At 29.8% G+C, this 16,535-nt stretch overlaps 2 protein-coding genes across 8 annotated transcripts in view; both read left to right on the forward strand.

Moving 5' to 3' along the window:
• Nucleotides 1–3,063: 3,063 nt before the first annotated feature.
• Nucleotides 3,064–8,128, forward strand: LOC122505996 (TP53-regulated inhibitor of apoptosis 1-like). 6 transcript variants are annotated; one of them, XM_043617942.1, is made up of 3 exons: nucleotides 3,064–3,380; nucleotides 4,083–4,245; nucleotides 7,600–7,659. In XM_043617942.1, the coding sequence occupies exons 2-3, from the start codon at nucleotides 4,099–4,101 to the stop codon at nucleotides 7,606–7,608; spliced, it is 156 nt and encodes a 51-aa protein (XP_043473877.1). In that variant the 5' UTR covers nucleotides 3,064–3,380; nucleotides 4,083–4,098; the 3' UTR covers nucleotides 7,609–7,659. The 6 variants fall into 6 exon arrangements, with proteins under 6 accessions (XP_043473877.1, XP_043473872.1, XP_043473873.1 ...); XM_043617937.1 differs by having other exon boundaries at nucleotides 3,069–3,380; nucleotides 7,632–8,128; XM_043617938.1 differs by having other exon boundaries at nucleotides 3,069–3,269; nucleotides 7,632–8,128.
• Nucleotides 8,129–11,017: 2,889 nt separating this feature from the next.
• The window catches only part of LOC122505994 (electron transfer flavoprotein regulatory factor 1), a 100,890-nt gene continuing 95,372 nt past the window's right edge, over nucleotides 11,018–16,535 (forward strand). Inside the window, exon 1 of one of the 2 annotated variants that reach the window (XM_043617931.1) lies at nucleotides 11,018–11,126. In XM_043617931.1, coding sequence (XP_043473866.1) covers nucleotides 11,073–11,126 — 54 coding nt within the window. In that variant the 5' untranslated portion in view covers nucleotides 11,018–11,072. The remainder of the gene's footprint in view (nucleotides 11,127–16,535) is intronic. The other variant, XM_043617934.1, reaches the window with a different exon arrangement.

The raw sequence follows: 16,535 nt of genomic DNA on the forward strand, positions 1-16,535 counted from the left end.
AACGTGGAATTTTCGACTACATGAAAAAATATTCCATTAGACAACAGGTGATTTCATTTCAAAACCTGTAAGAGAAAACTGTCTCTACAATAGGGCTCTAGAACCCTATACTTATATTATGGCGCACTCACACCTTTGGTTGCTGCCTGCCTTTCTGCAAGTTGTAATGGCAATACATAAGAGTAAGAGAGTCAGACAATTCAAATTGTATGTTTTCTCTCCCTTACTCTAGTTGCTCCACCAAGGTGTGAGTGCACCATTAAAGGTTTATTATTATTAATATTGTTTATTTATTTATTGTTTTATTATTATTTATTTTAAACTTTTTAGAAACAAATTACTAATTAATATGCTATGTTATATAAAATAACCTATCATAACCTTCGTTGGAGCATGCGCATAGGCATCTTGAAATATTTCAATGAAATTTATAATCTATGCAATGAAAAATTGAAATATTTCAATCTTGCATGAAATCTTTCCTGGCTCACAACCTTAGGGCGCTTGCACACTTCCAAAATTTTGGGCGAGCAGCGAATTTTCATGGCCTTGAAACTCATATTACTAAATATGATTGGCTCTACAAAAAGCTGCGTGAAAATGTACTTTGTGTACGGTCTCAGCTGACTGCCTGGCGCCTGCCTTGAAGTCGGTTCTACAATGGGCACGTCAGACGTCCACGTCCGAACGTGTCCATTGTAGAACCGACTTCAGGTTGTCATGGTAACACATTATGGAGCCTTTACACCTTCGGTAAAAATTTCCAGAACAGAGAATTTACATTGGAGTAAGAGAGACAGACTGTATATCTGTCTCTCTTATTCCAATGAAAATTTTCCGTTCTGGAAATTTTTACCGAAGGTGTAAACGTACCCTTAGGCTGGAGTCCCATGACAGCGTTTTGCGTTGCGTCGTAATGGGAGAGAAAAAGACGCAAATATACGTTTGCTGCATTCTCTCTTATTACAACGCAACGCAAAACGCTGCCATGGGACTGCGGCCTTAAGGCCAACGCAGAATAGATCTGTAACCGGAACCGCAATCGTAACCGTAAGCGTAAGAATGAGTTAGAGAAGGATAAACAATATACCTATCCTTCTCTAACTCTTTCTTACGGTTACGCTTACGATTGCGGTTCCGGTTACAGATCTATTCTGCGTTGGCCTTGACGCGACGCACTCTAAAGGCCAACGCAGAATAGATCTGTAACCGGAACCGCAATCGTAAGCGTAACCGTAAGAATGGGTTAGAGAAGGATAGGTATATTGTTTATCCTTCTCTAACTCATTCTTACGCTTACGGTTACGATTGCGGTTCCGGTTACAGATCTATTCTGCGTTGGCCTTCAACGTTTTGGCCCATTCTGGAACCAACCTTTTGGGGTGCAGTCCCATGTCACCGTTTTGCATTGCGTTTTGTAACTAGGCGATGAGTGCAAATATAGCGAACATATATCTTCATCTCTCTCACACTTATGGCCTAGTAACAAAACGCAACGCAAAACGGTGTCATGGGACTGCACCCTTATGTTGTATCTACATCAAGAAGACTTAGTGTTCTAAGTCGGTTATATTACCCAGAGAATATTACCGAGAACGAGAATATTACCGAGAATATAACCGACGATTAAATTCTCTGAGAATTTAAGAGAATGTGACATAACCTCACTTTTGTCATTGCTCTGTGGTAAATTCGATTGTCCGACGTTGTGTTTTTATTTAGTAGTTGTTATTTTGTTTATTTAAGTGACTATATATTTAAAGATTTAAAAAATGACAAAACCAAAGAGTGTAAAATGGAAATATTTTAAAAGCAATGAATACAAAAACAATTAAATTCTTCTGTAAATTTTGTAAATAATAATATGCCACAAATGCTATATATTAAAGGTACTTGCACAGCTCTACTGACTGCAGGTTGTCATGGTAACACATAAGAGTAAGAGAGTCAGAAAATTCAAATTAAATGGTTTTTCTCTCTTAAGGTACACTCTCACCTCACTGTCTGCCTGCCTGCGCAGACAGGCGCCATAAGAGTGAGAGAGAAAAAACATTTAATTTGAATTTTCTGACTCTCTTACTCTTATGTGTTACCATGTCAACCTGCAGGCAGGCAGGCAGGCAGTAGGAGCTGTGCTAGCGCCTTTACTCTCGCAGCAGAGCTGACAGAGAGCCTTTATTCACAAATAATTTCAAAATATTTATTTTAAAAAATTTTAAATTCATTGTATATAATGTTAAATATATTACTTATTCTTTATTTATATATGTCTATATTCAAAAGTATCTAAACTTTTATTCGTACTAAGTTACGCATATTTTATAAACCTTATAAATGTAAATGACATTAAATTTTTAACTTAAAAAATATGTGGTTTTACTTTTTTTTATTTACATAAATAACTTAAAGAATTCTTTTAGATAAAAGTAATCATCGCAATTGTGCTGAAATATATGTATTTATATTAATAAAAATAATAAATATACATTATTTAAATAAATAAACTTAAATTCTCAATATTCTCTTAAATTCTCTTATAGTCTCTTAAAAGAATTAAATTACCGTAATTTCCTTAGGGAAATTACCCCAACTTAAATTCTCGAGAATTTAAGAACACTACTTCCTGATAGCACCCCAGTGGATATGCATGCGTCTCTTGAATTTTCCCCCACCGAACTTGAATAGCCTTAATGGAGAGTCCACAATATGTGCAAATATGTAGGTAGCAAGTCCAAGTGCAAGTGCGATTCCTATACATTTAGCATTGGTTCGCACTTGCACTTCTTGCCTTTTGCACCTATTGTGGACTCTCCATAAGGTACACTCTCACCTCTACTGCCTGCCTGCCTGCGCAGGCAGGCGCCATAAGAGTGAGAGAAAAAAAAATTAAATTTGAATTTTCTGACTCTCTTACTCTAATGTGTTACCATGTCAACCTGCAGGCAGGCAGGCAGGCAGGCAGTAGGAGCTGTGCTAGCGCCTTTATTATATTAGGCCCTTAGCCAATAGGAATTTCCGATTCAACAGAAATAATTCTAAAAGAGATTTCTTACTGGCTTAAACTTTATCATTATTCGATACCCATCCCATGGCCATCACTATTCACTATAAAGTTGATATTACTAATTTTGCTAATAAAAACATAAATATTACTGCTGATTCAAATGGAATGTTTTTATTAATATATGTAAAAGAATATTATAAAAGCAAAAGTAATAATTTTTAAATTGCTTATCAATATATGGTTTCTTGTTGTTTTTACGCTTCAGGTAAAACGTAACCTATTTGATATTTGTTTGTACACTGCAACTGTAAGAAAAAATTTGTGAATTTTTTTATTATATCCGCATTTGGAAATTAGTTCAACCACGTCCAACGTTGTAAGTTGGATAATTAATTGAACATTTGTAAAGTAGTACACATATATTTCTATACTGACTTTCATACCTATCATATGATGAACATGCGTAATGTAATTCTATGAGAGTGTAACATAACCTATAAATTCTTAAATAAAATACTTTTTTTTAATATAGCTAAAAAGGATGGTATGACAATCCCATTTTAAAATACAAAAGTAAAACACAATTATTAGTAATTGTGTATCATGTAAATTTACATTAGGCATGTAATTATTTTTTTCAACTTGGCAACGATTGATCGATAATTATTATAGTGGCTCCGTTCTATAATTTGACCGCTCTGGTCTTACAATCTTAAATAATGCTGACAGTACTGGCTTTCAGTTTGCAGTACGATCATCACACTAGTTTCATTTCCAACTTAACGCACTTGTTTTATAAATATTACTATATTGCATCAAAAGTTTTGAGAAACATAATTTTATTTCAATTAAACTGTCAATTTAAATTTTTTACGAAACTTAGTATGGTAGTTTTTTGGGACTTCCGATTATGAATCTGAAATCTGAATTTAAAAATTCAAAATATAAATCGGAACACTTTAATGTGAATAAAAAAATGAAGTTCACTTTAATAATATAGTATATCTTTATTTTCACTGTGTTTTAAGCAATAGGTAGCGATGTACATTTGAATAAACTTTATTATTTTTTGTTTCAGAAATAAAACATTTTCAATGAACAGCATTGGTGAATCGTGTAATGAATTAAAAAAGGAGTATGACTCCTGTTTTCATGCTTGGTTTTCCAACAAATTTCTCAAGGGTGATACAAATGAGTCGATGTGTGAACCTTTATTTAAAATTTATCAACAATGTGTTAAGGTAATTGAAAAAACGACTGAAAAAGCTTGAAATTTTTAACGATAAATTCGTGAGATTTATATGATGGAGATATGCAAAGATTTAAGAGAGGCTTATGAAGTGTGTTTCAATATATGGTTCTCCGAAAAATTCCTTAAAGGAGATCACAATGAGTCGATGTGCGCTTCTCTTCTCAAAAATTATACCGACTGTGTAAAGGTAATGTTTTTTAAGAATCGAACCTGAAACTTTAAAATAATTTATTGCATTTATATCAGAAATCTCAAGATTTCTACAAGGAAAAAATGTTAGTGTATCAGAAGTTTCTACCAGTTACTCCAATAACTAGGTATTTCTGCTCTGTTAGTGCGTACTAAACTAGGTAGCTCTCATGCACCAACATTTTTTCAGTGTACATATAAATATTTTATATTTTTTTACACTGTTAGAAATATCTTTAATAAACTGTACATGAAGCAAATACGCAATACCAGTATTGAAATTTAATATAAAGTTTTATTAAAATTGATATACATTTACATTTAATTTAACATCATTTCTATTAGGCACATTTAATACAAATGAGTGATTCTCCGCGTAGCGCACAATTTGGATTTTACTATTATTGAACATTTTTTTCAAATTATAATTAAAAGTCGATATAGAATTTTAAAGAAGTTTAATATTGAAGAACGAAATATTCGTTGTGGGCCAGACAAAATAATTATAATTTTCCTTTTTACAATAAACAACCATGCAAAATTGATTACACCATGACGCGCAAAGAAAACTACTTTTTTAAACAAATTATTAGCGATTTTAAGTTTTTTCTTTTTTCACGTCATTTGTTTTCACTAACCTTATACTACTAAACTTTTTTTGACGTAAAATGTAAACAATTTTATTGAAAATATATGATGATTACACCATGAAGATTCTGCGATTTCCTGTGCAACTTTCTTCTTTTTAACATATAAAAAACAAAAAAAATAATTTTTTAAATTAGATTCTATCTTAGTAATTCATTTAGAAGAGTTTATTGATGCTTTTTACTGATGTTAAGTAATATTTTGATTTTACTTTTATGTAAATTATGCAATTTTACAAGGAGATTATACCATGACGCGAAAACGAGGGACAAGAAATAACTACAAAAATATTAAAAAATAATTTTTTGTTCACAAGTGTTTTGTTTTTCTCAATTCATTATAATTATTACTATATTTTACTAAAAATATAACATTTTTTATATGAAATGGTAGTATTATACCTTGACGCTTTTGACTTTAAAACAGATTTTTATGCAAAATTATAAACTTTAAATGAAAACAACAATAAGATTTTTTTGTCAGCATGGAAATTAGTTTTCACTGTTAGAAATTAATTGCTTAAAAAACACGATGGACATTAAATTGTGCGTCATGCGGAGAATCACCCAAATATATATGTTAACCACAATAAAAATGTATGTTAAATTTCAATACTGGTATTGCATATTTGATTCATATACAATTTATTAAATTTAATACAGATTTTTCTAACAGTGTAGGGATACAAAAATTCCAATTTATAAAAGTGTTATTCCAAGAGTTCTAAATTATTATTTATCCAGAGGGTATTTGTCAAAAAAAATTTTTTCCCAAATGTTTCCAAAATTTCCTCTTTTCTTTTTAAATTTTGAAATACAAATTCAAGTCAGAAAAGATTAATAAGTATATTATTATTATTATTTTTAGTATACATTTACATTTCATGTAAAAGAAATTTTTTAAAGAAAGAACTTGTGATATCGTTTGAAATTTTGAAAATTGTGTAATTAAAAGATATTCTGGGATATTTTAATGCTATTAGCCTTACTATTTATATTTTTAATATTAGGGGCATTCTACGCGAAACGAACAACCAGAAATTTTTAATGCAAAATACTTATTTTTTAAAATGTATGAAATAAAAAAAATTGACACTTTTTTATAATAAATTTAATTGTCTTTAATTTGGTTATTTTTAATTTTAAAATTATATATGTAAAGTTTCATTAAAAAAAGTAAAAACAAAAGTTTCGTGTTTATTTTTAAGGATCTTCTACCATTTAACAAATTTTCGAAAATATCTTAAAAAATATAGTTTAAAGTATGTATATTATATGTACCAAAGGACAGAATGGAATCTTATATAGTTTAAAAGTTATTTAAATTATAAAGTCGTGGTGTTTTACAATAAGAATGATCAAATTTTGATTAATGGTTAGACGTTTTCGATTTATTAGCAAATTGTTCATGGTAATGTTTAAACAAGTGACACATAACATGTGATATTTTTAATTTATATTAACCATAATATTTTTTTATAAATAATGAAAATTTTGATGGTTATAAATTTAAATGGGTGAGTAAGACTCCATCAGAAATATCACAATTTGCATAAGGTTTTCGGATTGATTTATAATTTGATGAAATTGTTTTATTTGGTAAGAAAAATAAATGTACAAAAGAATTTTTCAAAATTTTCAAAATTGGAAGCTACGCCATATTGAATTATTGAGTACTTCTTGTAAATAATAAAATGTTTCTTATAATTTCACCTTTCATTTAAAAAAAGAAAACTATAGACACTTAAAAAGTTTTCGAGATAATTATTGCAGTTTTTGTTGAAGCGTGAAAACTTTTTAGTGTAAAAGATGACCACTACGTGTTTCCCTATACTTTTCTAAATGAAAGGTGAAATTATAAAGAATATTTTATTCTTTACAAGAAATACTCAAAAATCAGTCCCGTGCTTAGTAAATCAATTTTAAAAAATTTGTTTACTCTATTTTTGTAAAAAACATTCTTTTATGTAAATTTCTGAAAAGACATGATTTTAAGTATAACAGTTGATACATTTATTTATCTTATCAAATAAAACAATTTTACCAAATTACAAATGTATCCGAAGATCTTATGCAAATTGTGATATTTCTGATGAAGTTTAACCAGAATTAAAAATAATTTATTATTTTTAATAAAAAATTCTATAGTTCTAAATAAAGATAAATTCAAATCATCACACGTCATGTGTGACATATTTAAACATGAACCATTCTTATTGTAAAACACCACGACTTTATACGGTTTTAAAATTAAAAATAACCAGATAATGAATTTCAAGTTTTCAACTATATTTCAGTGAATTGAATTTTTTCTTGACAAATTACTAATTACATTTTAAATTCTAGAGAAGAGAACATCCTCAAATGTGAAATCCTTTGAATTTTTCCTCTTCTGGCTCAGTGAAAAATATTTAAAATATAATTTCCATATAAATTCCATATTATATATAATTTTTCTTCCAAGAAGGAATTCTTTGCATTTTTCCAATTATTCAAAAATTTTTCAGGCAATATAATAGTAATGATATAATGGTTTTAGAATGCAATGAAGGAGCATAAAATAGAATTAAAAGAAATAGAAGAAAATCATATAGAGGAAAAGAACAAAGGCCAAAGTGAAAGTTGACAAGATGACAAAAATAGCTTATCAATAAAATGGTTGAAGAAATTTGCCTGTAACTCCTGCACCTCACTACGGAAAGAGATTGAATCTTCCAAGTTCCTTAAAATTCAAAACGATGAGTACAAATATTTGAAAGGTTCTCGGGATTCTGTTTGATTCTCATCCTTTTGTAAATATATAAAGTAACGGATTTTTTTACTCGGTTATGAGATTAAACATTTTTTTCTGCTTAGCAAAGAGGTCAATTTATAATGTGAATTTTTCGTGTTTTTTGTGATCCAAAGAACTACAGGTTAGTTTAATTGAAAGTATATTCATGTTATATTATACTTTATTCTGTTAAAAAGCGTGCCAATAAAACAAACAATTTTATGCTCAAATAATAAAGTTTGATTTTGATTGAAACTTGTAAATTTCGACTTTTTAATTCAGAGAAAAGCTATAAGAACAATTTTTTGTAAATGTGTATTAAAAGTATACTAGTCAATTTCTAAAAAGAGCTGCCCAAAAGGCCAAAACCTTTGAATTTTTTGTTGTTGTCATGTTGCTATTTAATAGTATTTTATATAAAAAATCATAATACCAAAGGATTTTTCAAAAAAAAATGTGTTAATGTTTTTAACTATTGAAAGTTTTGAATGCATTTTATTAAAAAATTAATTTCTCAAAAACTTATTGATCGATTTTAATTGTTCAAGTGGCATTTTAGGTATTTGTCTTAAAATGAAATATTACTGGCATTATTTTCAGGTAAAAATATTTAAGTTTAGTGCAAAAAGCAACTAATTTTTTTAAAGACTATTAGATTTTCTTGCAAATCAGTACTAGGGGTTTTTGGGGTTTGCCTTGGAAAAAGTTCGATTTTTTGTGATCCTGTGTAATTTTTAAAAATCAAATAAATACATTATTAAAAAGTTTTCTTGAATTTTTATGTATTTATAAAATTTATATATTTTACTAAACCATTTTGTATTTTTAAAAACTGAGAACAGATTTGTAATCAGCAACACAAAAAACCCCTAGATACTGATTTGCATGAAGATCTAATATCCAGTAAAAAAAGCAGAATTGGCTGTGCTGTGAGCGAATAGAATTGGCGGTGAGTTTACACCAATACGTTTCCCCGTGAAAACAGTATTGGGGGCATTCTGCCAATCCTGTCCTCTGGAACGTTTCGATTTTAGGTTTATTGATCGACTCGACTGTGTACTGTTGATCTATTACCATATGATTTAGGGAGCTTTTGACGTTCGCGCTGTGGGCACTGTGGGTATTAGTCTATGGAGATAAAAGTATATCAACCATGTGAATGGTACGAAGACCACTTTATATCGTTTCGTCCCGCTCCCCACTACTTGGACTCATCAGTAAGGCCCTAGACCTGCCCTAGACGGGGGTAAGTGAATTCGGAACTCATATGCTACAAGACAATCATGTATAGCACTTGTGAGAGATCTACATGGGAATTGACCATAGATGCGAGATCAAATGGCCAATCCCCACAAGTCACAGCGATAACCTAAAAAATACCCTAAATCATATGGTAATAGATATCAAATTTCATTTATTTACATTTTAACAAAATTTTATTTTTCTGTTCGTTATCGTCAGTTTTACACTTTAAAGCAATCAGTCTTTTTGATTAAAATACCAAATCGAGTCAATAAACGTAAAATCAAAAGATTCAAAAGGACAGAATTGACGGTGAGAAAACAGAATTGACCGTATCCCCCAATAGGATTTTCACACGAAAATGTTAATTCCAAATCGTGAGAGATATCACAGCTTTTTATTAGATTTCGAATTATGAAACGAATCGTCTTTCAATTTATTAAATAAACTCTGGAAAATTAAATAGAAAAAATGTTATCTTCGAACAAGTCGTTCATATAGTTATGATTGAACTTCATTTAATAACTAGTTATATGGGTGATTCTCCTGAAAAGAAACCCTTTTTTGTTTGAATTACCAAAAAATCAAATTATTCTTTTTTCACTTTTCTTTTCACAAATAAGTATTGAAGATGCTTAAAGATAAAAATATAAGTTGCGCAAAATTAATTGCCAGAAATACGACGTCCAGCAACATTTTATTATCATGTGTTCTGGAGGTTAAGTATAATTAATTATAACTTTTAAATTAATGATTTTGTAAAAAAAACTTGGTAGGAATACTTTATTTTAAATAATAAATTGTTATGTTTTAATTTAATACACTTTTTGCTTATATTTTATTTTTATAAAGGGGCCGTACACATAATACGTCACGCAATTTTTGACCACTTTTAACCCCTCCCTCCCCCTATGTCACACTTCGTCACAAATCTTGAACCCCCCCCCTCCCCCTACGTCACGTCACACACGTAAATTTCACTGTAAATTTTATACATTGGACAATATATATTATATCTTACACTCTACATTATTGAATCAGTTAAAAATACCTGATTTAGAAGCAAAAAGTCAGTCACTAATTCAAATTGTAATATTTTTTTCTGACAATTAGTAAAAAATAACTGATGTTTCAATACAATTGTTTTTGATTGATTCAATTAGTCACGTTTAACTACCTACATAGCACTGAAACTTTCCTAAAAATTTACTAAAGATTTACTCGCAAGCTTCGAAATATTTAAATGCAAAGTTTAGTGAAAATTGTGTAAAGATTTATATATCTTACTTCAATAAATGTTTAGCGCGAAACTGTCCTGAAAATTTAACTTAAGTGCAATTCCATGGGAGATTTTAGTTTTTTCGGAGTAAGTAAACCAATTGCAATGAAATTTTGGAATTTAAATCTACACATAAAAAGACATATTTCCACCAAATATTACGTCAAAATATTCAGTAGTTTTTGAGATGTCAAAATTTTGGAAAAATTTTGAAATCGTTATATCTTCTTTCCATCTTAACCAAATCACTTAATTTTTTTTTGGAGAAAATTCAGCATAAAAAAACGAAAAAGTTTTTTATATTATGTTTATACAAAATTTTTATAAACAAAAAAGTTATTAAATAATAATTGAATAACTTTTGAATAGCTTCACGGAATTGAATGAAATAAACACTAAAATAATCTTACCTTTGATTTCTTTAAGATTCCGAAAAAAATATCTGGCAACGAGATTGTCTTCATATAATATTTTTAATATTTTTGTTCACTTATGAGCGTAAACATTAGAAGTTTCTGCTACTTTACGTGCAAATTCAGGTGCGCGCGCAGACCTTTCTCTCTGAAACCGGAAATTCGGAGATGATTAGAAAGAGAGGTCTGCGCGCACACCTGAATTTGCACGTAAAGTAGCAGAAACTTCTAATGTTTACGCTCATAAGTGAACAAAAATATTAAAAATATTATATGAAGACAATCTCGTTGCCAGATATTTTTTTCGGAATCTTAAAGAAATCAAAGGTAAGATTATTTTAGTGTTTATTTCATTCAATTCCGTGAAGCTATTCAAAAGTTATTCAATTATTATTTAATAACTTTTTTGTTTATAAAAATTTTGTATAAACATAATATAAAAAACTTTTTCGTTTTTTTATGCTGAATTTTCTCCAAAAAAAAATTAAGTGATTTGGTTAAGATGGAAAGAAGATATAACGATTTCAAAACTTTTCCAAAATTTTGACATCTCAAAAACTACTGAATATTTTGACGTAATATTTGGTGGAAATATGTCTTTTTATGTGTAGATTTAAATTCCAAAATTTCATTGCAATTGGTTTACTTACTCCGAAAAAACTAAAATCTCCCATGGAATCGCACTTAAATTTTCACGAAAGTATAGACGAAAATGCAATTCAAATGATCAGAAAAGTTTCAAGCTATATTTTTAAGATAATTTGACGATAGACATTTATTGGAGTGAGAAATTTAAATCTTTACACAATTTTAAAATAAACTTTGCAAGTAAATTTTTCGAAGTATGCAAGCAAATCTTTAATATACATAGTTAGAAAAATTTCGGTGTTTTGTGGATAATTTTTCAGTTATTTTTAACTGATTAAGAAGCAAAAAGTCAGTCACTACTGATTGTCAGTTAAAACCATGATTTTTAACTGATTCAAATTAAGAGAATATATTATTTACCATATTATAAATAATATGCCAATACCCAATGGGAAATGCCAGTGTAGTGCCGGTGTTCACCACTGGCTTAGTACTCAGACGATTGTTCGGCGTAGTCTAGCCGAGCCTCGACAATTAGTGCTGGCGCAGAACAGAATTTTTGTTTCGCCAAAGCTTGGACAAGCCACGGCGGCAAGTGCTGGCTGAGTATAGAAAAATTGTTCACAACGCTCTTTGCCAACATTGCTTTTTTGACATAAACTTGAAAAAAATTATAAAAAAAGTTTATGAATGTTTATAAATATACATTTATTGAAAAAAATTAATATTTTACTTTTTAGTTGTTCATTTTTTATTCTTATTAAATTTAATAATAACAATTTAACACAATTGTCTAATTTTGTAAATAATAAATTATTTAAACAAATTAAAATTATAAACAAAATTTAAACTTTAATCTCAATAATAATTTGGTTCCTATAAAATACTATTATACTTCTTACTATGAATAAAAAATTATTAAAAAATTACCACGTAATTTAAGAATTACGTAAAATGTTAAATGGAATAAGTAAAGTAATTTAATTTAATTATTAAAAATTTAGTTTAACTTATTTTACTTCAATTTATTATTTCTAACGTATCCCTATTTTTTTCTTATCTTTGACTCAATAATTGTATGTCTGAATGATACTGAGATATTAATACTTTACTGTACACATGTGTCGTTAGCATAGTGGTTAGAGCGTTAGTCTGTTAGTCCGTAGGTCGTAGGTTCGATTCCCCTCGTCAGCAATTTTGTTTATTTTCATAGGTTTGCGATATTTCTAGATTCCAATCGTTAGGTACTAAAATATGAACACCTAATGCACACTTACTGTAATTGTTTATTATTTAATTTTTAAATGTTATAAACAATTTTTTTCTACTTCATTTACTATATCCATTGTTAGTCTCCATCTTTAATACGATTTCTTTAAGAAGAGAAATATTTTATGAATAATAACTATTTATTAATATTATTTACTATTTTGTTGTTAAATTATTTATAATTATGAATTTACGACTAATTAATAACAATACTACATTTATTGCGGCAATATTCTCAGCCAGCACTGGTCCAGTGCTGCGCCAGCGCTGTCTGGCAGCACTGACAGACAGTACTTCGGCAGCGCCAGCCGGCGTTATCATCCCAGTGCCATGCCAGTGCTGCCAGTGCTGGCGCAGTACTACGCCAGTTGTAAACCCATTGGGTAGATGTTAAACAGGTACATAATAGATATTAAATAGTTTAAAGCATTTTTAACTTGTTTTATTTAGAAAAAGTGACATTGTCACATATAATTTCTTATAATCTTTGAATTTAAAAGATTGTGACGTCCCAATGGGAAATTTACAACTGGCGTAGTACTGCGCCAGCACTGGCAGCACTGGCGGCAAGGCTGAGAGCCAGCACTGGCATGGCGCTGGGATGATAACGCCGTCTGGCGCTGCCGAAGTACTGTCTGTCAGTGCTGCCAGACAGCGCTGGCGCAGCACTGGACCAGTGCTGGCTGAGAATATTGCCGCAATAAATGTAGTATTATTATTAATTAGTCGTAAATTCATAATTATAAATAATTTAACAACAAAATGGTAAATAATATTAATAAATAGTTATTATTCATAAAATATTTCTCTTCTCAAAGAAATTGTATTAAAGATGGAGACTAACAATGGATATAGTAAATGAAGTAAAAAAAAATTGTTTATAACATTTAAAAATTAAATAATAAACAATTACAGTAAGTGTGCATTAGATTTTCATATTTTAGTACCTAACGATTGGAATCTAGAAATATCGCAAACCTATGAAAATAAACAAAATTGCTGACGAGGGGAATCGAACCTACGACCTACGGACTAACAGACTAACGCTCTAACCACTATGCTAATGACACATGTGTAGAGTAAAGTATTAATGTTTCAGAATCATTCAGACATACAATTATTGAGTCAAAGATGAGAAAAAGATAGGGATACGTTAGAAATAATAAATTGAAATAAAATAAATTAAACTAAATTTTTTATAATTAAATTAAATTACTTTACTTATTGCATTTAACATTTTACGTAATTCTTAAATTCCATGGTAATTTTCTAATAATTTTTTATTCATAGTAAGAAGTATAATAGTATTTTAATAGGAACCAAATTATTATTGAGATTAAAGTTTAAATTTTGTTTATAATTTTAATTTGTTTAAATAATTTATTATTTACAAAATTAGACAATTGTGTTAAATTGTTATTATTAAATTTAAGAAAAATAAAAAATGAACAACTGAAAAGTAAAATATTAATTTTTTTCAATAAATTTATATTTATAAACATTTATAAACTTTTTTTATAATTTTTTTCAAGTTTATGTCAAAAAAGCAGTGTTGGCAAAGAGCGTTGTGAACAATTTTTCTATACTCAGCCAGCACTTGCTGCCGTGGCTTGTCCAAGCTTTGGCGAAACAAAAATTCAGTACTGCGCCAGCACTAATTGTCGAGGCTCGGCTAGACTACGCCGAACAATCGTCTGAGTACTAAGCCAGTGGTGAACATCGGCACTACACTGGCATTTCCCATTGGGGTAACACATGAGTTCCCCCCCCCCTCCCCCATGTCACACTTAGTCACAATTCTCAGACCCCCTCCCTCCCCCTAGCCGCGTGACGTATTATGTGTACGGCCCCAAAAAGAATTAATATAAATAATGAACATCATGTTGAAGACACGTGAAGTGGTCCCTTTCAGGAGAATCAGCCATATGTCACTTGTAGAAGTTTAGAGATAATATTTATAAAAAAAAACTTATTGTTCAAAATTAAGAACATAAACGACAATCAAAATTGAAAACTAATACTTATATAATATATAATAAACATTATGAAGATCTCTAAAGTACATGTCTAAATTTTAAACTTAGATTTTTGTATATAACAATAGATAAATCGAACTCTGCCATAAAATTATGATAATACCACTTTGTCAAAGTTTTTTTCTAGAGCTGTGCAAAATAATTCGAACCGAACTGTTCGAATTTTTTCGCCTAGTTCGAATGTCGAAAATTCGACATTCGAGTTAGCTTAGTTCGAATGTCGGTTTTTCGACATTCGAACTAGCCCAGTTCGAATGTCGAATATTCGAACTAACCCAGTTCGTATGTCGAATATTCGACATTCGAGTTACTACAAAATTCGAACCGAACCGAGTTTTGTTCGGTTTTGGTACGCTAAAATGTCGAATTCTAAAATTCGACATTCGACATTTCGGCGCCTCAAAACCGAACTAAACTCGGTTCGGTTCGAATTTTGCACAGCTCTATTTTTTTCGTTTCTTTTAATTGGTCGATTGTTTCTTTCTTTCTTTTGTTTAAATGGCCTCTGGTCCCTTTGAAGGGACAAATAGCCAATAGAGATAGAGAAATTGGTCGATTGTAAAACTTTGATTTAAATTCCTCCGCAATTCCAGCCTCTTGTAATACTAATTTAAGCCATCTATACTTATCGCCTGAGATCTGACCTGTTGGTGTGGTGGTTTGAAAGTTAACAGTAGATAAACCTAACTTGTCTCTAAAATCTTAGGTTCTTGAAAAGTAGAGTGATATTTTTCTGGCTAAACAAAGTGTGTCATTCTCAAATAGCAGAATACCAGGTCTTAATCTTTTTGTTCTGTCTCGAACACGCCTTTATCATTGATTTTGATCAAATTAAAATTAATTAAGGCTCGACTCTACACCCTGAAATGCATTTCTTCCTTATATCTAAGCGAAACAAAGTAGTGGCCAACTTAGGACCGCTATTTCTGAAATGTCCAAAATGCAACTTTTCACTCTGCATTCTATTAAGACTATAAAAACCATTCTATATCATTCTTAATACCACAAAATTATAGGAAAACGATCTCTGAACACAATTATATACTTGCCGACGTGATTAAATTTTGTTACTATTTTCAACCAATTAGCTTAGGCGGCCAACTTAGGACTACTCTTCCCTATATAATATAATTATATGGATGATTAAAATAATGTTCATTGTAAATTGTTTATGTAAATAGCATTAAATAAAATAAATTTAATTATAATATTTTTTCATTTTAAATACACCTTTGTTAATATTAATAAAAGAAAATTAATAACATTTTTTTAACCGGAAAAAATAATTATTTTACTACTACGATTGTATGCAATGCTACACGCTTATGTACACGTAAAATATTTTGGGCTCGCAGCTATCTCACTTGTGGTTATAGGCCAACGCAGAATAAATACGGATACGTGAACAGGGCATGAGAAATAAAAGGACACAGACAGCTTCTGTCAGTTTCTTTGCATGCCCTGTTCCCGTATCCGTATTCATTCTGCTTAGGCTTTACCGCTGCGCTACCTCAGCTGTGGGAGCTAATTTTCTTGATAACATTTTTTTTTATAACTACCACAAAAAATGCATTTTGAAAAAATATAAATTCATTTTTTATTTCAGCGTAAGAAAATACATCAAAAAATTTAAAAAAAAGATTAATATCGATCAATAATTAACGAAGTTATGACCATTTTTGTGAATCTGAACTGCTGAATTCTGTTTTGCACTCACAAGTAACACTATAGAAGTGCCATACGCCGATTTTAATGAAACTTGGCATACAAGTAATTCTTAGAAAAATATTTTACAATTGTTTTTTTGTTTTTCCCCAAAACCTGTTTTAAGGGCGGAAAACAA

This window comes from Leptopilina heterotoma, unplaced genomic scaffold (assembly GCF_015476425.1).
Source record: "Leptopilina heterotoma isolate Lh14 unplaced genomic scaffold, ASM1547642v1 Lhet_384, whole genome shotgun sequence".
Taxonomy (NCBI): Eukaryota; Metazoa; Arthropoda; class Insecta; order Hymenoptera; family Figitidae; genus Leptopilina; species Leptopilina heterotoma.